Raw genomic sequence first — 22,259 nt, forward strand, 5'->3', positions numbered from 1 at the left:
ACATGGCCTCAGCTATATTAGTGAAAGAGTAACTCTGAAAATTCAACCAGAGCCTGCCTCATACACCCTGCAAACTGGGAGGTTCGTTCAGAAGAGAAGTTTAATGTTTTCATTTCTAATATTGCTAGTTAGTTGTGTGGAAAAAGCAGCCTCCCCTTACAGGGATAGTATGGAAAAATCATTGTCATTTTTGTTTGTGTGTGTCCTTAGTGGGAATCRCATACTTTTTAGACTAATCAGTTGCCTTTTTTTGTTCTGGAAAATCTAACTAAACATTGTTTGGGGGCATGGGAAGGAGAACGTGCCCAAAACCCAGATGGATTTCCATGAAACATTTGTGTTATTTTTCTTCCTGCTTTTCTGTGGAAAGTAACTTGATATATTTACCTTTGAGTTCAGTTATGCATGCCATGACATGCTTTTCAACTTTTAAACATTACTGGTTGGATATTTGACTAATCCTTTCAGAACTGGTAGCGTGTGTGTTTGGCTTTTSTTGTTTTTGAATGGGTTAAGTAATGATGGAAAACAGGTGCTGATACTGCTGCTTTCCAGTGAGCATAAAGAAAGCAATGTCTCGAATGCAATAGTGACACCATTCATCTTGCTGCTCTTGGAAGCAGTGTTGATTCGCCTCTGTGATTTGTTCTGATTAAACAAAGAAAAAAAAGGCTTTTTTTTAAGGTRTTTTGGGGGAATTTGTGTATGTAATCTTAGAGGTTACTGAATGGGTTGACAGCCAAATTTGTAATTATTTTTTCCTGAATACTGTAATAGGGTACCTTTTTCATTTTTTTAATTCCAAGTTTTTTTTTCCTGTCCTCCATCCAGAACTGATAAAGTAAACATGGATGTGCTTAAGTGCAAATTGAAAATTGGTTTAATTTTCTAAACACGTGAATCAGTTCATTTTCTGAACATGTAAAATACAGTGCTTGCTGGTGCAAGCAAGCTGCATCTTTTTTTGTAAGCTAGAGATCAGAAGTGGCTTTGTTTTGTGATTACGTGTTTGAAAGTTTGGGCCCTGAAGAGTGCATAATGTTTTTCAGATGCTCATGAGTTTGACAGATAGAATTTCAGCCTCCAAAGTTGCAGTACCAGGCGTTTCTGTTCAGGTAGAGGAAACTTCTCTAGTCCTTCATTTCAGAAAGTAAGACTAGAAGAGCATGCAGTAGCAAAGCAACAAAAAGGAATTATGCAGCATGTTCATGTCTGAGAAGCTTTAAGCTATGTGAATTTAGAGCTTGGTGATGTTTTTCCAAATCCACCAGAAGTTATGAAGTTGAATTTAAAAATTACTGCTTGGGTTGACCCTGTGGATGTGTTTATGCCTTGATGGCTAAAGCCTGTGGATGGGACTTTACTGCTTTTTGCCTGCAAAATGGAGAGACTTTCTGAGGATTGCTGTGGTGTCTAATGCTAAAATTACAGGCTTGTTTCGGTGCCCTCCTCTGGCTGCTGCTGTGCTGGTTGTGAGCAGGTCACCCTTCCAACTGGTGGTGACATCCAGAGGTCAGTGCCCTCCTGGAGCTGTCTGCTCAAGCTGGAGCTGGCAAAACTGGCCGCCTGCTTCWTTCCAAAGGAGCTGGATGGGTCTGTGTGGAGATGGGCCAAGAGTGAGGAAAGTTTCCGCTATGCTTTCCCATTTGGTCCTTCAGCAGAAATGCCTTGGAATATTTGGCTTTGCAACTAGCTACATTCAGCCTAGCTTTTGTTTGTAGGACATGTACCCAAACCTTTTAAATAAAAGCATAATAGACACTGTCAGTTGAACATGCTTTCTRTAGAGAGCTCTGTGCAAAGCTTCTGTGCTGAGGCTTTTTGCGCACTGTAATTATTAGATCACTTATTTTAAGAGGAAATTTAGGTATGTTTAGGTGCTTTCCTGCTTGGGCATGTGCCAATGATTGTTATTACTATTTTTTAATTGTATCCTCAAGTTTGCACCAATGTAAGTGACCTTGTGAAGACTAACACCCCTTTGCTTGCCTTACTAAGCAGCAAAYGAATCTGTTTTATCCTTTAGGTGATTTTTGAAGCTTTTATTTGCTCATAGAGCCTTTTCAGAGGTACTGAAGTTTAAACAAATGCTTGTGTTATGAGATACACTCAAGTGCCACTGCAAAATTATAATTTGGGGTATCCGCTAATGTGCATGAGCGTTTAAAATGAAAGCTCTTTCTGGTGGAGCATACTTAATATTTATAAGAGTTTTAAGGAAAAAAACTATGTAGTTATATTAGCATGGTTGAAATTCAGAGTCACTGTGATAAGGCATGATGAATTTTGCATTATTTCTAAGGTTTTTCATTTTCTTTTTAGTGAAAAATGTAAAGCTAGAGGATTTACTGTGATAGTGGATGGCAGAAAATCTCAGTGGAATGTGGTAAAGACGGTTGTGTTAATGCTGCAGGTAAGTGTGCTTTTTATATGTTCATAAGTGACAGGTTAGTTTTATAGATAACCTAATTAGCTGCATTACTGTAAAAGCAGTCACTATTTAAAAAAAATCAATTTGTTCTGTGACAAAATTTGGGGGAGGAAGAAGCAATCTGAGAAAAGGATAATAGGCTTTGTTCAGGTGGGGGCCAAATTTGTTACATGCTCAAAACATGATGTTAGAGACTTTTTTTTGTTTTTAAACAGAGTATGAGACTGGTTTAGTTTCAAATTCCAGAAGTTTCACCGTGATATCATCAGTCTGGAGGTCTGTCATCTGATTTCTGCCAAACAATATAGGTTATTCAGTTCTCTCAAAGGTGAAAGAAGTTATAATACACAGCATRTGAATAGGTTGGAGAACCATCATGCATTTTGGATTACTGTTTTTAGAACTCCACAGGTGATGACTGAGGAAGAAGTGATCTCTGTTTATCACAGTGATTTTCCTCCCGTCTTAGCTGACACCTCAGAAAATGTATCAAATATCAATAATTTGATTTTCTTGTTCTGCCGAGCAAAATTTGTGCTCATGAATTCCTTGGTCTCTTTCAAGGTGTCTTTCTTCTACTTTCGTCTAAGATGCAATTTCGACAGATAGCATCCAGTGATAGTAATTCAGTCCCTTGTCTCCCAGTTCTGGCCCTGATTGAGCCTTCATTCCACCTATTAGTGTGAACTTCAGACCAGTGGGGCAGGTCTTTGCCCGTGCTCACATTTCACTGGCTTCCTGTCATCATGGCCCATGTGAAGTCTGCACAAACACAAGTTGCACATCTATAAACTCAATGTGAGAAGGACACACAGCTTTTTCCTTTCGGTTATGATTGCTGAGTTGTATACAAGTAGCTTGTCTTTTTTTGAAATCATGTTTTCAGAAATAGAACAAGATATACTGGTAGAGAGGTCACATATGGTCGTATGTACAGTGTCATCTTAGTAGCTGCTATTAATATGTTAGGCTGAAAAAGGTCTTCCTAATAATCACTTTATTAACATATTTGAATRTGAATATTTTTATTTATTTTACAGAATGTTGTTCCAGCTGAGGTATCACTTGTTTGTGTAGTAAAGCCAGATGAATTTTGGGACAAGAAGGTTACGCATTTCTGCTTTTGGAAAGAGAAAGATAGACTTGGATTTGAGGTATGTAGAACTATTGTTTACTTCATTTAGAAATACTGTTTCTAGAATGCTAGTAACTGGATAAAAAGGAACAATTCTTAAAAGTTGGATTGCTGTGTGGATATTCTGAAATTACTGTTGCTGCTCCATTACATGGAGTAGTTCTTGAATGTTGGATCTCCTTTAATTCTTTGCCCAGAATGTAAAGCTGTCTGATAAACCTGGTCATGTTATGCATAAAAGATTGTTGTAGAGTGTTAAGTGTGAATTTTTTGTAAATGTCTCTTCAGTAGTAGGTTTCAGTAGAGTTGCATTTCACATGGTGTCACTAGATCTGTAGTAGCTGTTTAGAAAAGCATCTTGCTGCTGGCGTCTCCTCCTGTTTGAGGTGGCACATGGCAAGACTGGAGGGCTCCCATCCCCTGGGTACTAGAGATGGGCTGATAGTGCCCTGGCCTCGCGAGGCAGAATGGGCACGAGAGGTCACACACCAGCTTTAACGGTTCTGTTCTTCTGCCTTTCAGGAAAGTTAACAGAATGTAGCTTGTTTCTAGTTTTCCCTATATTTAGAAAATCAGTCATCACATAAACAATCTCTCCAACTGTTTTTGGAGCTGATCTTATTTGAACTAGAGCTGTTTTCCTGTTTTCACCAAATACTAAAAGGTCTGTTGTTTTTAAACAGCAAAACACTATAATTAAAAGCTTTTTTTTTTTTTTTTTAATTGTGAGAGTTTGGATAGGAAAATATTTTGCAGCCCCCTCTAATGCTAGATAACTATTACTGATGTTAAGATTATAACGTTCCTAAATACTCCTGTAGAAAAGTTCATATGGGGATGGAAAGGTGGCAGCTGAAGAGTAGCCATCTACTAAATAATATAAACCCTTTATCGTTCAGGTATGACACTGTTAATTCTTGTTAATTTTGTCCTATTACATTTTTTATCAGTCCTTACCAAGAACAGGTGGTTTGATTTTTAGAAACGTACTTCCTGCTTGTGAAAGTGCCTTGAAGAAGTGCGGGGGCAAGGGAAATTTCTCTTTTCCARTCAGCTGACCACACCCTTTTATTCTGTGTTTATTTTTGTAGATTCCTTTTACAGCATTGTCTGGTGCTTTTTTTTTTTTTTCCCCCTTCTGCTTTACATTGTAATGAGTAAGCAAGTCCTGCGGCTCTGCCTTCAGGCTGCTTGTTTTGTCTGTATTTTCTCTTCATGTGATTTCTTAAGGACAGGTTGAAAAAGTAACCCGAGTTCAGTGCAGCCACCCAAAGACTTCCTGAATAGCCTTGTATGTGTTGGAAAGCCTGCAGGCAGTTAAATGTTCCCGAGTTAAGATACTTACATGCTTGAAGCTTTGCTGGGCATGTGGTTTCAAGTCACAATCCTGTGACTTCAATTGTAGTTCGTTAGTGAAGTCTCTCTTGGGCTTCACAGGTGTCCCTTCACCTGAGCCCCGTGAGGGCCTGATAAAGAAGGGTGGTCAAGGCGAATTTGTCCTGCCACAACAGCTGGGGCTGCAGCACGTAGCAGCTCACTTGTGGCCGTGCCCATGCGAGGGAGAGGAGATGAGTGTGATGGTGCTCATGCTGCAGGAGCGGACCTCTTGGCTGGTGCACCTCCGAGCTGAGCATTAAGGAAGAGAGACCGAACCACTCAAAAATATGATTTAAGAGCTTATGTTCAGGAAGTGATTTAAGATTGCACTGCCTAGTTTCAAGTAGTTGCCTGCAGGACTTCAGGTACCAAAATTCAGGAAATAGCCCTAGTAAAAACAGGCTCTTTCTTTCACAGTTACTWCGGTGTGATTTTAGGCTGTCTTTCTGCATCTGTGAATTTGGTTCTCAGACAAGTTCATTTGAAGGTTGTGATCTAAAAGAGTTTTTCTTGCGCCATCTGCAAACCAATTTACTTGCTAGCATTGAAATTAATCTTCTGCAAGCCTTTGTTGTTGTTGTTTTATCTTTAGTATGACTCAGAATGTATTTCTAGACAAATATGTGGAATGCCTACAGAAAATATGAAATAGTAGTGAAGCAAGGATAGTGTAACATAGTTATAAGAGTAATTTTTTTGTTTGTTTGTTTGTTTAAGTATTGACTCACAGTCATTCCTGGTATTTCTGTAATGAAATTTCACAATATCACAATAATAATTTTGTGAAGACTATTCTGTGCCAATGATGATGGAATTGTTGGCTTGAACTGTTGGAACTGTGTTATTTTATTTTTTTTGGATTTTTAAAAGAACTTTTCTGTTACTGAACCCTGAACATTTTTTCCTGGTCTGAAGGCTTGATTTAAGATTCTCTTGTTATTTTAAGAGTTGGGATTTTTTTAGGAATGGGGAAATATTTAAGTATTAAAGATAGATTTCATGCAAATACAGAGCAAAATGTTTTAAACTTTAATATTTAAAGGGATGAATTGATTTGGGAGAAAAAAATCACATTGAAATACAACAGCTGCATACTTGTCAGGAGGCAAACCAGCTTTTTTTTTTTTTTCCCCCTTAATGACTCTTTGTATTTTGGTAAGATGCGTGGGAAGGTCGCAAGTTTCTCCAAATAAAGGCTAAATAAGTAGTTCCAGAGTTCTCCGTGGGATAGCTCTTTGCTCTTGAGGTTTCCCCCTTAGTCTGGAAGTGCCGTTTGGCCGACTGTGCTGAGCGGGGTGATGGTGTCCCCGAGCCCAGGATACCCCGTGCCCAGGGTACCCGCCGGCTTCGGGGCGGTTGTGCTGCTGCTGGCGCTGGGTGACGAGCAGCTCTWGGTGCAGGGTGGCCACAGCCGTCAGAAGGGTGTGGGAGAGGTGCTCACACTCCTTGTTTTCTTCCTCTTTCTTTTTTTGTGCAATAAATTGTGCATTTTCTTAAATGTCTTCACCAAAAGACAGAGAAAGCTTGTGAGAATAGCCCGAAAAAATTATTTGCTTTTCCAGATGACAACAAATGACCCTTAGAGACAGGTAAACTCATGTTCTTCCATTACAATCCATTACCCTCTGTTAATCTCTTGCTTGGTTGTGTTTAGGCAAACGGGCTCAGATGACCCACTGCCTCTGTGCTCCCAGGAATCTTTCTTTTAGAGGAAGTCATACATCTTTTTTTTCCGTTTCTAATACGACTGCAAAGCAGTGATAAGAGTATGGAAGCCTCTAACTCATGCATGCATTTACAGCTGCATAATTATATATCTCTGGCATTAAAAACAAAAACCACAACATGTGTTTCAGATCACAGGGTAAATTTGCATAGCTATTAGTCAGGAAAATCAAGATTACTCTTGTACCATTGAATAAATATGGTGTAAAATTTTAAATGGAAGCGTGGAATATTTTCATTCGCTTCAGAGTATGATCTCATTTTATTTGAAATGCTGTGCAGTTGTGGTTTCAAATCTCTTCCCTGTTTCCTGCTACCTGATCTGGTTTGAATATGCTGCTTAGCACTGCCCCGCAAAGCCATCGCTTGCAGTGTCCTCCTTGCAAAGCAGAGCTGCCCTGCTGCCGTGTGCCGACCTGGACGGCACCAAAGGTGAGGAGGGAGCTGAGAAAAGCTGCTCTGTGGCGAAGTGKCAGCAGCTGGGCTTGCTCTGCTGGGGAGGAAGGTGCACGTCCTTAGTCTTCCTTGGTGACAGTGCTGGCTTTGAGCACTCCTGGTAAATTCTGCTACCACCCAGCAGCGCTTTCCTCTGTGCATTTGCTCCTCCCCAAAACATGTGTTAGCACCTACTCCTTGTGCTCCCGGATGGTTTTCTGGGGTCTCCTTCCAATCGATTTAAGGGTGCTGCATAACCTGAGAGAGTTGTTCCAGTAATTGCTCAAAGTGTCATCTGTAGGAATGTTGCACATGCTACACTGTGTAACACTTGAGTAGTAAGTCATGTTGCTAATTGCTTTTTAAATGAATGAAGAATAGGATGCTAACATTAAAGTTTCTAACTTCATTTTTGGGAGCTTGGGAGGTGTTCTTCTTGGCCTTTTTGTTAATGTACTGCACACAGTGGTGTGAAGCAAACCATTCTTTGGAGAGTAGCCTTTGTGTCTTATAGTTGATTGAGCTTTTCATCCAAAGTAATTAGAATAACTGGAAGAAAATGGGTACCGTAGAAGGAGCAGAACTGGTAAATGTTTTTGTGTTTTGGTTTTTGCACGCAATGCACGACTACACCCAGGCTGAGTGAGGGGGCTTTGTTTTTGCATTGGAGTGGGAGGGTTTGCATATCACATCCTTGGTTCGGACGTTGAATTAGTCCTTTGAAAGTCAGTTTGCTTTGAAAGGGGGGAAAGAAAAAGTATGGCTGCTTTTCTTACCCTTGTAGAAATTATGGAGCAAAATTTAAAAGTTTATTTAGAATTGATATGTACGAAATCATGGGCTCAGCAGTAAACACGGGAGAATTTAAGGTGGCTGGGGACCAGCTGAGAAAACGGACCTTAGTACACAGTAAAAGGATCCTGTTCATCCTGGATCCCGATGGGTTTTTAATTTGGATTAAGAAATATTTTTAAGTCAACGTAGTGATTTAAATAAAAATTGCAAGCACACAATGGGGTATTTTGGTGTCTACAGTTGCAGGTAGCTTCCATCCGTATGTGTGCCTTCCCCAGGGTTATTGAAAGCTGGTCACATAGSAGAAAGCTATCCCAGGGAATGGCATCCTCCTCCCAGAGGGAAGAGGAGTCAATAATTTCCGTGGTTAGTAGGCTGGTGCAGTTTGATAATGATAATTGTAGAGGGAAAATGGCAAGTAATTGAAAGTATGCTGATAACRAAGTATTAAACTATTGAGGATTCAGAGGAGCCTGTGTGAGCGAGTGCTTTGTGAAGCATGAAGGACAGAGCAGAATGATCGAATGTGAAACAATGTGAATGTACCTGTCCTAATTACTTTAGTGCATAACATCAACATATCTCGAGTAAATTATTTTTCTCTTTTTTCATAAACATATAGGATGTGAAAGAAAATACAAAAAATGACCTCAAAATAAAAATACATGTCAAAAGAAGAATAAAAAAAAAACTGTTTACCTTTTGGTCCTGGTGTCATTGGAGGGTTGGGCTGGTTGCCAGCACTGCCTTAAGAAACTGCAAGCTAAAGCTATTTATGGCAGTTGTGCATGCAGTTGTATGGAATAAGAATGGCGAGGAATGTCCTGTGTTGGCTGGATGTTGTTGGAAGACATTCACATGCTAGTRACCATTAAATACTCAGTCATTTGTTTGGATCTATTCTAAATTCCTTAGTTAAAAAAAAAAAAAAAAAATAGAGTAGCTCAGGTTTGGGACAGACCTTGGCAGGTCTGTAGTCCAGCCTCCTGCCGTGAAATATGTAAAATCCAGCTATTCAGTCCGGTCTTGAAAAGCTTCCGAGGATGGAGCCTGCAGCAACCTTTGCTTTTCAGTTGTTAAAGTTGCTCTTTCTCTGACCATGTAGTGCCAATATGTCTGCTTGCAGAGACACGTTTTCCATACRAGTTATTCCAGTGGTAGCGTGTTGTATATTAAAGCAAACTGTGCAGCCAGCTTTTGTCTTCAGTTTATATGGATGAGGCTCAGGTAGGAGGCTCTAGTTTGCAGAAAATGAGGGGAGCGTTTCCTTGTCTGACTAGCAGTGGACCTCAGTGGTTTTCTCTGTTTCCTGAAGTAGCTGATGCTCTTCACAGTTGTCTTCTGGGTAAATGAATCGGGCTTTTGAGCACCTTCAGGTTTGTATGTGACTCTTCATGGGAGAAATGTGGCACAGCAAATGCATGCCCTTGTGTGGCGCAAACTCAGGAGTGGAACTGCAAGACAGTGGCATGAACCCTTCTTTTAACTGCTCTGCAGCACTGCATCTTGCAACTGCAGTCTCTGAAAACAGATCATGGGAARAATCACTAAATGAGAAAATGTCAGTTGCCATCAATGGAATAATTAGCTAAGAAAGATCTTAAAAAAAGACTAGATGATACAGGTCATGTATCTTCTGGTATCAAATRAAAGATCATCTGCTTGGTACCTCTGGACACACTTTATATAACCAGTCAGGTACCTAGGGGAAAAAATATGAGCATTGACTAACATTACTAATGAATATGAGCATTGCTAACAGGACCTACAATTTTCTATGTTATTGCAGGTTATTTTAGTATCTGCCAACAAGCTCACTCGATATATAGAACCATGCCAACTAACAGAAGATTTTGGAGGAACTCTCACCTATGATCACATGGATTGGTTGAATAAGAGGCTGGTTAGTTTTCTTTATTTCTTTCAAATGTTTCATTCCTTAAACTGTGAATTTTTCTTTGTGTAATAAATGCTATATGTAAAGAATTTGYTGTATGTATAGTATTGTACAATTCAAATGCATGAGTAGCCTCATCATGGTAACTTAACATTGCATTTTCTTAAGGAATGATAAAACTAACGTAGTCAACAGAATAGTTGAGGTTGGAAGGGACCTYTAGAGATCATTTGGTCCAACCTCCTTGCTCAAGCAGGAACACCTAGACCACGTGCCACAGGGCATCCTAGCACGTGCCACATGCTAGGGTGGCATCTAGGAGGGTTTGGAGGATCTCCAGAGAAGGAGACTCTGTAACCTCTCTGGGCAGCCCATTTTAAACTGCATTACAGTGCAGTTTTCCATGTGGATGCAATGCACATGTAGAAGAAAATACATTGCTAAAATTAATTAATTATTTTGTCAATTGTTAGTGCACATAGCACTCCAGAAGACATTTTTAATCTGTTCTTCACTGCTWTTTATTTTTTTAGTTATTTAAATAGAGTTTTTAAAACAGTGTAAAAATTTGGAGGGACCTGTTTGCCATTTCCATGTTCTTAAAATGTGTATTCCAATCTATGACCCTGACATGGCATGCCAGATGACGGACCATCATGCTAGTGAGTCCCAACTCAAACTGTCAGAGGYCTTCAAACACACCCAGCAGCCAGTCTCCCAGCAATCTTCCCCCTCAAATAGTTTTGTGGGGGGATACCTAGTAGGTACCTTCCTTTATTTCTGCTGAATCTCAGCAGTCTTGTCTATTCTCAGACCTTATGTCAGAGAGAAGGTTATCTTCTTTACCACTTTCTATTCCATTAGACTTTGATCTGTATGTCTGTCAGGACAAAAACAAGTCAAGTTTTCCTTCCTTGCTTGAAGTTGAAAGGTCTGGACAGACACACAAGGAAAAAGAAAATTCACATAKATAGAATAAAGGCTTGGGCCTTTAATATCATATGTCTCCCTATACAGAAACCCCTGTTCACTCCCTCATTCTCCTTAATTTCAAACTTGGCCAACTTTGTGCTAATACCTCTGTAAATGTTCCTTCTTGGCTACGTTGTTATAATTTCGCTTCTAATTACTTTACATTCAGAAGGGTCATAAGCCCAGTTCTTCCATCCTAGATGTGACTTCGTATTTGGTTCAGACTTCAACCAAAAATTTTCTCATGTCTCTTCAGTTGCATAACACTAACTTCTTTTCACCTATTTATGTGATATTGAAGAACCTTCTATAAAGACTTTCATGAAGTTGGTAGTGCAAATATATCCAATATCACCATTCTGTGATAATGACTAAGAATTTTAAAGAAAATTAAATTTTCAGTCCTCCTACATTATATTTAGTATACTATTTCTACAGCCATAGAGTCTTAACATTCTGTGTTCACAATATTCTTCTAGTGTTTATACTCTACTGTACAAATGGTAAATAATTGCACCTTATTAAGATTGAAATATATTAACAGAGTTAGTGAATAAATTTCAATACTCTCAGTTATATAATTTGCTCTTTTTTAATTAAAACATGTCCTTTTAGGTATTTGAAAAGTTCACGAAAGAATCAACATCTTTGCTAGATGAGCTTGCTCTAATTAACAATGGAAGTGATAAAGGAACTCAGCAAGAGAAAGAGAGGTATGTGATAACTTCTTGAAAAAGAGTTAAGTCCGTATAAACTTTTGGAAATGAAAGCAATATTGAACAAGTGGGATGTGCATTTAGTATATTGTGAAACATATAAAGAAATTTTAGACTTATAGTGTGGACAGCAAAATTCTGTTTTTATACAGATTCTATTGGCTATTGACTCCATCTGGTTATACTTCTGATGCAACTTGGAAAAAAACAGGCCTTYCTGGCTAATTGTTTTTCTTGGTATTTAGAATCAAGATGAGCAGTTTGAATTTACTTCGCATGCCAAGCTTTTAAATAAATATTTGTGTCAATATGCTCCAAAATCATCARAAGAACTCTTTTTGTTGTTGTTGCTTTAACCATTGTGTTACAATATACATCAAAACAATGTAAGGGACAAGTTGTTTATTTCCTATGACTTTGATAAGTTGGTCTTTTTATAGATTTAAAAAAAAATGTATTTGAGGTTTGGATTGAAATACAGGAGATGAAGTTTCAGTTTTAGGCTTTGTTGGAAACTCCTTACATGACAGAGAGCAAGTCTCTATGGCTTTGATCTTGTGCTGGTATCCTTGCCAGCAGGTCACGTTCCARGAACAAAGCTTGTAACAGTGATAGCATTGTTGTTCAGTTCTGTTAAAGAGAAAAACAGCGTTATTCATACTTATCTACACTTTTTAGGTCTTGTTATATGTAATGTGTTCTCTGGAGGCAAATGGGGGAGGAGAGGTGTGAAGAAAAGAAGCATGCGAGCTCTGAATAGCTGATTAGTACTACCATAGTAAAGATGATTAATAATATATTTATTACTTTATTTTAAGATCAATAGATTTGAACTTTCTTCCATCAGTTGATCCTGAGACGGTACTCCAGACAGGTACAGTAAGTTGCAAAATGATCATTTTAGTCAATAAAGTAATGGAATTTTTTTTGAAACTTCAAGTGAAGGCGCTGAAGATGAATTTCAGTCTGATAACCTTTTTAGTTAATGTCATCTATGAGTTAAAGTAAGGTGTTAGCAAGTAAATAGGAGCCCTTCCAGTAWCGCTTTTACAGAATTAGCATAATTAATAAGCTTAGTTTGAGAATACCTTGCTTCTAGATGGTGACAGTAGGTCCGCATTGTAGAATGAACTCGGCTCAGTAGCTACTAAATGGTTGTAATAAGGACAAGATGTTTTTCCCTTACACAGCTGGTTATATCAGCCTAGTTCCAAGCAGACCAATTGTGAAAGTAAGGTATAAGTTTTCCCAATTCTTCAATGTTTAGACTCTCACTTGACCATTAAACAACTGGAGTTTCTTTATATAACTGTYTTTCAGGGTGGATTTATTACTCACAGTATAGTGCCACCGTTGATTTAAACTAGAATTGCTTACAGATTTGTGTCTTGTAACATGTATAGGAATAGCAAGTAACATATAACAGCATAATGGTCAAAGTTTCTAAAGAGTGCTTAGGATCCTTACCRAGTAGCCTTGTGCAAACTAATACATTAATCATATATATGAATTTCTGTGGAGAACTGCTGTATGTGCTCTCAACATAAAAGCTTTCGCTTATTTAAATAGAGGAGAATACTATTGAAAATCGAAACAATGTTCGAGTTCCTTCCTGCAGCTGCTAAATCTTACGTACAAAGTGGCTATTGATGCTGTTGGTAGATTTCAGAGGCTAGGTGTGCGTTCTCCTCTAGTGCTAAGATTCTTGGGCAAAACAACAGTTTTAATCTTGAGTAAGTGGCTCCCAAGAATGTTCATTTATATGTATTATTTTCTTAATTATCACATAATGAAAATTCTTTAGGGCTGTTGACATTAAGAACTTTCATTAAGTGTCTCTTAGGAACTCATCAACCTTTTGCTTTGTTTGACCCACTGTATTGACATTTGAGAAGTCAAAGATTAAATTGTCCCCAGTTAAATTTTTCTATTCTTTAATGGAAAATACAAACATTCATAAAAGAGGAAACCTTTATTTTATTTATTTTTTCCTTTCCTCCCTGTTCTGGGATTTTAAATAGAAAGCCTCTATTTTGTAATCCAGTAAAGTGGTATGCTTGATTCATTAACATTTCCAAAGTTTCCCTTTAATCTAAGAATAGATTTCTTTGTTAATCATTGTTATTTTCAGTAAAAGTGTGGAAGGCTTGCTTTTTTTTTTTTTTCCCTTATGTCTAGAATTTGTCAGATGATTTTTTTCCTTATGTTACTTGATACAGCTACACAGACTAGATGGTTTTTTTGCCTGTTAATAAAATTATATCAGTAAAATTGCCCAGTGCATATAAGATATATCACCAGGTGATCTAAAAGTAATTTTGCCTACAAGAGCAAAATTTTGTSTTTGGGGTTTGTTTTTTTGGGTCCTAATGAACCATGTCACTATTGATACCTCTAAAGGTCATGAGCTACTATCTGAGTTACAACAGCGTCGATTCAATGGCTCGGATGGAGGGGTGTCCTGGTCTCCAATGGACGATGAGCTGCTAGCCCAGCCGCAGGTCATGAAGCTGCTGGACTCGCTCCGAGAGCAGTATACCCGCTACCAGGAAGTTTGTAGACAACGCAGCAAGAGAACCCAGCTAGAGGAGATTCAGCAGAAGGTGATGCAGGTAAGCACAAAGTTCTTCTTCATACTGTGAGATGCAAGTTCATGCCTCAGGATGTTATTTCCTACCAATATCAGGGATGAAGAACTTCATTCCAGTCGTTATGATCCCTTTCACTCCTCAGACTGTGACGTGCTGCTTTGACTTGGTTCTTTATGCTTTGGACTTTCCAAAGTCTCCCATGTTCTGATACACAGAGAAGCTTAGAAAACAGAATTCAGATGGAGTCTTTTTCTTATCCACACAGTCTTTATGAAGAACCTTCACAGCATCCCTTTGCTGCACACTGTAATAACCACTCTTGCACTGTCAGCGGCTCAAATGCCTCTATAAGTGTTCAAAAAGAACACTTCTAGATGAGGCACATTGGGCTGTAGTTTAGCTTGTAAACCTACCCTCTTCACGCTTACATTACTGAAAATAAGCCAGCACTAATTCCTTTTTCTCTAATGCTTGGATGTTTTGCTGAAGATGGCGATTAAACTTTCCATCTTTCAATTTCCAGGCTACCCTGACCAGAATGATTACAAACCTTTCTAAACAATRGGTTCTTAAAGGTCATAATGAATTGATTTGGTCCTTTGGATACAGGCATGTAATTGGCACTTTCARCAGTTTCATACATATAGTCTCAGTAGAAATAATCAAGGAAATGGAAATAATTTATTTCTTATTGAAATTAGWTTTATATTTTTTTAAGCTTCAGTAATAGTTTGAATATCAGAAAATGGAGCGCATATTGTTCTTAACCTTTAAATGTTGACATTTCAAATACACAGGGAAGGAATCAAGTATTTGCACCTCATAGCATGCCAGGTATGGGTAAATATAAAAACTAATCTATCTTGCTATTTCTGGTACTCAAAATATAAATGTACTGAAATACCATTTTTTCACTTGTGTAAACATTAATCTTTTTGAAAAGAGGGGGAGGGGAGGATGTGAACATCATCTTTTGATATTTCGAGCTGAAAGCAATAAAAATATGTAAAAGATGAAAGCAATAGTGTGTAGAACACATTATCATGGCAGTAGATATACTCAGGTGATGAGGGTTTTTTTTCACTGTGGTGAAGTTATTCAGTTTGAACAATATGTTCTGATTTAAATGAGTTTATAACAGAGTTTGGCAGACAGCCATTGTTAATGCATTTAAATAGACCTGTTTACTGGGACATCAGCCTGATTTTACAATGTTTGAGTTAGAAATTGCTATTGGTTTGCTCTGTGTGTGCTACAGATGTTGCATAGTAAGTCAGCTGAGCACATGAGGAATGTTGATCAGTTTTATAAAATACATTTCAAATGTATTTAAATGACATAAAAATGGGGGGGGGGGAGAAAAACCCTAAAATCTAAAAATGGATTTCCAGGTAGTCTGTAGGAAAAAATTGGCCTAACAAAAAAATAGGAAGATAATGGTGAACTGGAGGAAACTGATTGAGGCAAAATGTTCTGAAAGCTACTTTGCCAAACCAAACAGCAGTGGCGAGATACCATGCTGCAGCAGTGTGTGGCTGCACTGAGTGGGTGCTTATGGCACACGCCCTTGCATTGCTGATTGATTTTAATGATTTGGTTTTCCCTTATCTTGTGTTACAGTTCTGTTCCTCTTTCATTCTTCTCAGTGCTTTTCATATTGCTTATCGCTTCTGGTTGTCTTTTATTAGCATTTCTATTTCATTTTTGTAATGTGCCTCTCCAGCATACTGCAATAAATTTAGTATTTGCTCCCATCTCAAAATACTCATCCATGACTGTTTCTCTTGCCCTGTTCCTTGAGTATCCTACCCTCTCTTCCAAGCCCCGACTCCTTTTATTGTTTCATAATTATCATAATTTTATTTCTTGTCCTTTCCTCTTTCATTCTGAGGGAAAAGATAGCAATGATTTTCAGAGATATTCTGATAAGCGGTTTTACTAAGCAGACAGCTAAGAGACTGATATATTATGATAACTTTCAGCTTTGTCTCACCTCGTGCAGAATTGTTAAATTATTTTTCTAACCACTTTATAAAAAATATATGCCTAGCCTTGCTGTTGTGGCTAGTCACTGACTATATAAAAGAGGTGTTTTATGAAAAAAATGATTTATCTCCATGTCTCAATAATACTCTCACCTCAGCTCAATCAGGTTTTGTGTTGGGCCACAAGGATGGCTGTGGGCTGAACTAAGCAGCTTCTCAGAGGCAGAAGAATGGTAGTGGCTGGGCACTTGTATTGGGRCAGTGGCCTTGGCTGCAGAAGGGGCTGCTTTCAGCAGGGCTCTGATTTCCAGATTTGAGCCTTCCAGGCCRCACTAAGGTGATGGAGGAACATCCTGGTGCCTGTACTTCTAGGGTATGTTTAACCAGAGACATGGCTGTGCAGAGGTGGTGAGTGCAACAAGGAGCTCCTATTAAAGCAAAAAGATACTAGAAGAGTGGAGTCCTAATTTGACAACTGAAGGCCCTCAGAAATGCTATATAAGTAAATAAAACCCAGGATGCTCTTGGAAAGAAAATATGCTCTGAAACAGAGCTTCTTTAAAAAGCTGATTACAGTCATGGATGACTAATCGTTGGAGTGAATTGAGCAAACGTCCTGTGATGGTGATGGTCATTCATGATTATGGTCTCAGTGTGGCCCAGTGGCACTGAGAAAATGATTCAGTTCATATATTTTCAGGAAGCATAATACAATATAAAATGTGACACTTTAACCATAAAGACAAGTACAGAAAAACAGTATGTGATGCTATTTTGTCATATTTGCTTAAAGAAAAGTCATACAAAATAGAGGAAGCTGGTTTTGTGTGCCTTTTTTTGAGAAATCATAATGCAGGGTTTTCCTGTATTTATTTCAAGACTCCAGTCTTGTGCATTAGATTTCATCAGAACTGCTTCTGTTTCTATTTCTGCTTCTGTTTAAAGATTTATTATAATGTTTTTGCCATAGGGATCATCTAATAATTCTGATTTATATAAGGAAAACTCAAGATACTCAGCTTTCCTTTGAATAATTTTAACATACTTAATCTAGCAATTTTCCAAAAAGGTAAATCCAGTACTGTAGTCTAAAATGCTATCAATGTCACCTTGTTGAGAGTTCTGCAAAGGCAGATACCGTGAGAAATTGCTGTTAAGATGCTGAAATGTGTTTGTGGTACATGTATGAATTCAAGGCCTAAATGTATAAAATATGAAAAGTGTTTCATTTTGACAAACATGTGTGTCCTGTGTTTGTATGTATCCAAAAAAAAAAAAAAAAAARATTACTCTCAAACATGAGGTTGAATACAACAGTTCACTGTTGCGATGAGCATTTTAAGTCATTTAAGGGAGAAAAAAATACATCTGTTTGAACATTAACTCCATTATCACATTATCAGGACAACACTTTTAAACTTGCTGATTGACAGAGATATGAAATGACAAGCATTTGTGTGACAAATCTAAATCTTTTGCTAACAGACGTGTTTTAATGGAGCTAAAAGATTAAGGTTTGGAAAAGGTTCTTTTTATCTTATGAAATGAAAGCTTTTGATAAATGTAAATGGATTCAAAAAGACTTCCATCAAGCCCTTTGGGGGGAAAAATAATAATTGTATGCTTTTAAAATATTTGTATTTATGTTTCAGAATTCATTTTATGCTAGTTTTGATTTAATCGATTTTTTGTTGTTGTTGTTGTTATTGTTGTCTTTGTGTTCCTAACAGGTTGTGAATTGGCTTGAAGGACCTGGATCAGAACAGCTAAGAACCCAGTGGGGAATCGGTGATTCGATTAGAGCCTCGCAGGCTTTGCAGCAGAAGCAYGAAGAAATCGAGAGTCAACACAGTGTGAGGCTTCCCCTACCCTCTTCAAGTAGCAAAAGAGTTCTAAGTACAGGAAACTATATACAAAGTATTTCGGTCCCAAATACCTAAAAATTGAGGGGAGTGTATGGTGATATGGGTTACAGAGAAGCACAGAGAAGTTTAAGTAAAGTTAATGTTTGCTGCATATCAGTRTTTTTTTCTGGTGTAGAAAGATACTTTTGTGTGTGATTGGTCTTGTTTTTGTTGCATTATAACAGTTATTAAATTTCACTTTTAAATAGGAGGWGTAAATTTCCTTTCAGCCATTTGGGTAGAGAGAAGAACTCCCTTTACTTCTCCAGGGAATAAGTTAACATTGCCCTTTTATTAAGTTACATTAAGCAAGCTTCAGCTCTCTGCAAATGCTTCCATTGATTCTAAACTTAAAGTATAGGTAGAATAATGCAATTTTGAAGATACTGATTTATAAACTGTTTTAACTTTCCAAGAGTTAGTAGAATTAGATGCTTTATTGTAACAAATTTGAATGCTCCCTGTTCTGAAAGGCCAAGTTATCCTGAGGGTGTTTCCTCTYGTCAGACTTTCTCAGTGCAGACACTGACAATTCAAACAGCATTTCATGAGCTCCCTTTCCAGTCATTTTTCTTYATTATATATTTTTGTTTTATGTTTTCYCTTTTTCATTTGATGTGTTCATCACATCATCATCTAAATACTAGAGATACTATTTAGGACAAATATTGGTYTTCATGGTTTTAAGCTTTCCTCTTGTTGCTGTGTCTAACTAGGAGCACAGTTCCATATTATTATCCTGTTGATAATGCAAAAAAAGTCAAAAGTATGTTTTTTATTTTTGATTTCAGTCTCTTAATTTCAAAACTATTTTGCTGAAAATTAACTATTGTAACTGTTGATTTTAATGATAAAAATGCTATTTTATTGACTCTCATGTTATAGTTGATGCATCATACATACAAATCAACCTTACTGAGTGTGTCTAAAGATAATGGGAGTTATTTGTTGCTCTTATATAACTGGCATGTATTGAACCCATAGATCTACAGTACAAATGCAAGGTTGTTTCCCCCTACMCACCCAATCTCAAGTGCTCTGGTTGGAATAGATGAGATGCTCAATTTCTTCTCTTTGCAGACAGAAAGGTTTAGAGTAAACAGGAAAAAAAACAGAATATGCATATTTATACTCTGCATTTTGCATGCTTTGTAAAGCTTAAGGCATAATTTTAAAAAATTGCAAACATCCTAATTAGAGAGTGACAAGTGTGCTAATTAAATTAGCTACTTAAGGCCAATAGATGGTGCTATTCAGTTGCATTAGAGATGCATAGGGCATTTGAAGGTCATTGAACAGGAGCCAAATGAAAGCTGTTGAACAGACGTGTTTTGCTTTACAGGTTTGTATGTCATGCAAGGTGTGAATTTGATCTTGCGATATCAAGTAGTTTCCATATGTCCCAGAATGATAAATTTTCATACCATATTTTTGCAAGTACACGACCATGACAGCATTACTAAACTCTGCAGTTTGTTTTCAGTAATCATATATTTGAAGATGAATTTTACATATTTTGAAATTAACAGTATAAATCTTAAATAAGAAAYAACTTTCTTCAAATAAGAAACAAGGTCATTAATAATAATAATAAATTTCAATAAATTTCCCTTTTTGGATATGCTGTTTTATTCAGAGGATAGAYGTTACCTTTACTTTAACAGTAGTGCTTTTTCCCCAAACAGTTAAGAAATTTAGTGCCAGTTTAATAATATTTTAAAGCTTAATTTTCTTGTGTTTTTAGGAATGGTTTGCTGTTTATGTTGAGCTTAATCAGCAGATTGCAGCCCTTCTAAATGCCGGGGATGAGGAGGACCTTGTGGAGCTGAAGGCGCTGCAGCAGCAGCTGAGCGACGTGTGTTACCGGCAGGCCAGCCAGCTGGAATTCAGGCAGAACCTGTTGCAAGCAGCACTGGAGTTCCACAGTGTTGCCCAAGACGTGAGTTTTTGTCTTTAGCTTTTACTGTCGATATCTTACTGTCTTAATATTAAAAGTATTCAAAATAATGGAAAAGATTTAGCTGGAAGAAAGCTGTGAGTCTGGAAAATAATGCTTTCTTCAGTCCGTTTATATTACAAGCGTACGCATTGTCTGTGCCAAAAGATGATACACGCTTCATAGCTTCTTTTTAACAAACTGGTGTTCATCTTTTTACTTATCTAATGACTTCCGGATTGTTAGTGGGGTTTTTTTTGTTTGTTTGCTTTGTTTCCCTCTAGGGATTTTTGCCCYTAGAACGCGTATAAGCAGAGGGGTTGGTTATTTTTCATCTTGACTTTTTGAATGGTAGAGATGCAAAGAGAAACTTCAAAATGAGAGTTTCTCAAACATTTAGCAAGATGAGCACAAAAACCTATAAAGACAAAACTTTCTAAATGTCATTATTTAACCTTTGGATATGCTGGGAGGAGGTGAGGGGACACAATCTTGATTATACTGTTTATGTACAAAGTAGTATATAAAACTAGGACAGGATCTTGGCTATTTAATTTCTTAGAGCAGTGAACTAATTAAAGAATGCTGGCAGGAAAAAAACGGATACAATTTATCCTTTTTTTTGTACATGATTTAGTTGTCTCAGCAACTGGATGGCTTGCTAGGAATGTTGTGTGTAGATGTAGCGCCAGCAGATGGGGCTTCAATTCAACAAACTTTAAAACTGCTAGAAGAGAAGTTGAAAAGTGTTGGTAAGCAAAATATTTCTGTTTCAAGCATACATCTTCTAATAAATGCATTATAATGAGGGGGGAAAAGTAATGTCTACCTCTTGTGGTTCTTGCAAAATAATGCCTTGCCATCAGACTTACTTATGCTTAAAATCTGGGAAATGTTCTGAAAATGTTGTCTTTTAAAGGTTTTGTATATATTATAAACATTTTTTACATACAATTAGCATGCTTTGCCTTTCTAAACACACCTCGGAGGCATCTTCTGTTTTTATTACACAATTCTTTAAATAATCTTTTCTTTCTCTTCCCAGTAGTGATCCTTGGATGAATAAGATAATCAGCTGCTTGGTTTAGACTACTTGTATTACACATTTTTCTGTAGCATTGGATGTGTGTTTTATTAAAAGTAATACTTTCTTATATTTTCATGTGTATCCTGTAGGAGAAAGAGCTGTGAAGTAAAACATATATGGTTGAAGTAATTGTACTTGTGATAGACTACTGCATAAGCTAGATACTCCTTCAGGGGAACAGATAGTAGACCTGCCAGATAATAGATGCAAGAACAGATTTTTAAGGATCGGCATATTGGTACAGAAAAAYGTGTCAGCCATATGAGATGTATCGTAAAATAGTAATTTCTGCTATGAAAGAATGCTTAGGCAGCAACTGCCTAGAGGTGATAAATATTTTAAGTATCGGGCAACTGTGTGGAAGAAAAACGTTAATTAGCTATTAATATGCTGAAAATTTATCACTGTCAGCTTTCATTTACTTCCTTTTTATCTGCTAGATCATAAAATGGCAAAGCCTGTAGAATATTTTTTTTCTTTTGCTTTAGACTCAGGCTTGCAAGGCTTGCGTGAGAAAGGTCAAAGTCTTCTTGATCAGATATCTAATCAGGCATCATGGGCCTATGGAAAAGATGTAACCATTGAAAACAAAGAAAATGTGGACCACATCCAAGGAGTGATGGAAGATATGCAACTTAGAAAACAAAGGTAGTAACAACACTCCTAATTGTTAGGGCTTTCTGTGAAGATTTTACTGATAGTTTGCTTTAAAAAGGAATTTTTAAAGAGACAATTTTATCTTCAGTTAAGGGATGGAGTGGAGATATAATTTACTGCATTTGTAGTATAGTTAAATGCAAGTGAAGCTTTTTCTCTTCCTTGCTTGCCCTTGCTTTGTATGAATTTGTGAGCTGGAACTTGTGTGTAACACTGAGAAGATAGGTAGCTGAAGCCAATGAAGTTCACCTCAGCTAAACAGAATCTATACATTTTTAATGCTATCGCTCTAGTATCCCTCAAGTGGTAAAAAGAAATTGGAATGCTAGAGTCTTACTAGGTTTGTAAAAACTGATTTCTGTGCTACTGTTTAAGGTGCGAGGATATGGTAGACGTGCGTCGACTAAAGATGCTTCAGATGGTGCAATTGTTTAAATGTGAAGAAGATGCTGCTCAGGTATGAGAAGGGCTGCACAACTGCATTTTACTGAAAAAATTCATGGGGTTTGGCATTATTTTTGTCACTTTGAAATGTAGTTTTATTTAAGTGAATTTGTGGATTGAAAATGCAAAAAGAAATAGCAGTAGACTGAAAATAGTGCATTTAGTGATTTTA

The 22,259-nt window shown here is 37.4% G+C and overlaps 1 protein-coding gene across 2 annotated transcripts in view; it reads left to right on the plus strand.

Moving 5' to 3' along the window:
- The window catches only part of SESTD1 (SEC14 and spectrin domain containing 1), a 44,913-nt gene that overhangs the window by 13,946 nt on the left and 8,708 nt on the right, over positions 1-22,259 (plus strand). For both annotated transcript variants that reach the window (XM_026052044.1, XM_026052043.1), the window contains 11 exons: positions 2,323-2,413; positions 3,472-3,585; positions 9,688-9,801; positions 11,383-11,480; positions 12,302-12,357; positions 13,884-14,095; positions 17,790-17,912; positions 19,708-19,902; positions 20,537-20,651; positions 21,475-21,634; positions 22,019-22,100. In XM_026052044.1, coding sequence (XP_025907829.1) covers positions 2,323-2,413; positions 3,472-3,585; positions 9,688-9,801; positions 11,383-11,480; positions 12,302-12,357; positions 13,884-14,095; positions 17,790-17,912; positions 19,708-19,902; positions 20,537-20,651; positions 21,475-21,634; positions 22,019-22,100 — 1,360 coding nt within the window. The remainder of the gene's footprint in view (positions 1-2,322; positions 2,414-3,471; positions 3,586-9,687; positions 9,802-11,382; positions 11,481-12,301; positions 12,358-13,883; positions 14,096-17,789; positions 17,913-19,707; positions 19,903-20,536; positions 20,652-21,474; positions 21,635-22,018; positions 22,101-22,259) is intronic.

This window comes from Nothoprocta perdicaria, unplaced genomic scaffold (assembly GCF_003342845.1).
Source record: "Nothoprocta perdicaria isolate Ctin4 unplaced genomic scaffold, notPer1 scaffold_83, whole genome shotgun sequence".
Taxonomy (NCBI): Eukaryota; Metazoa; Chordata; class Aves; order Tinamiformes; family Tinamidae; genus Nothoprocta; species Nothoprocta perdicaria.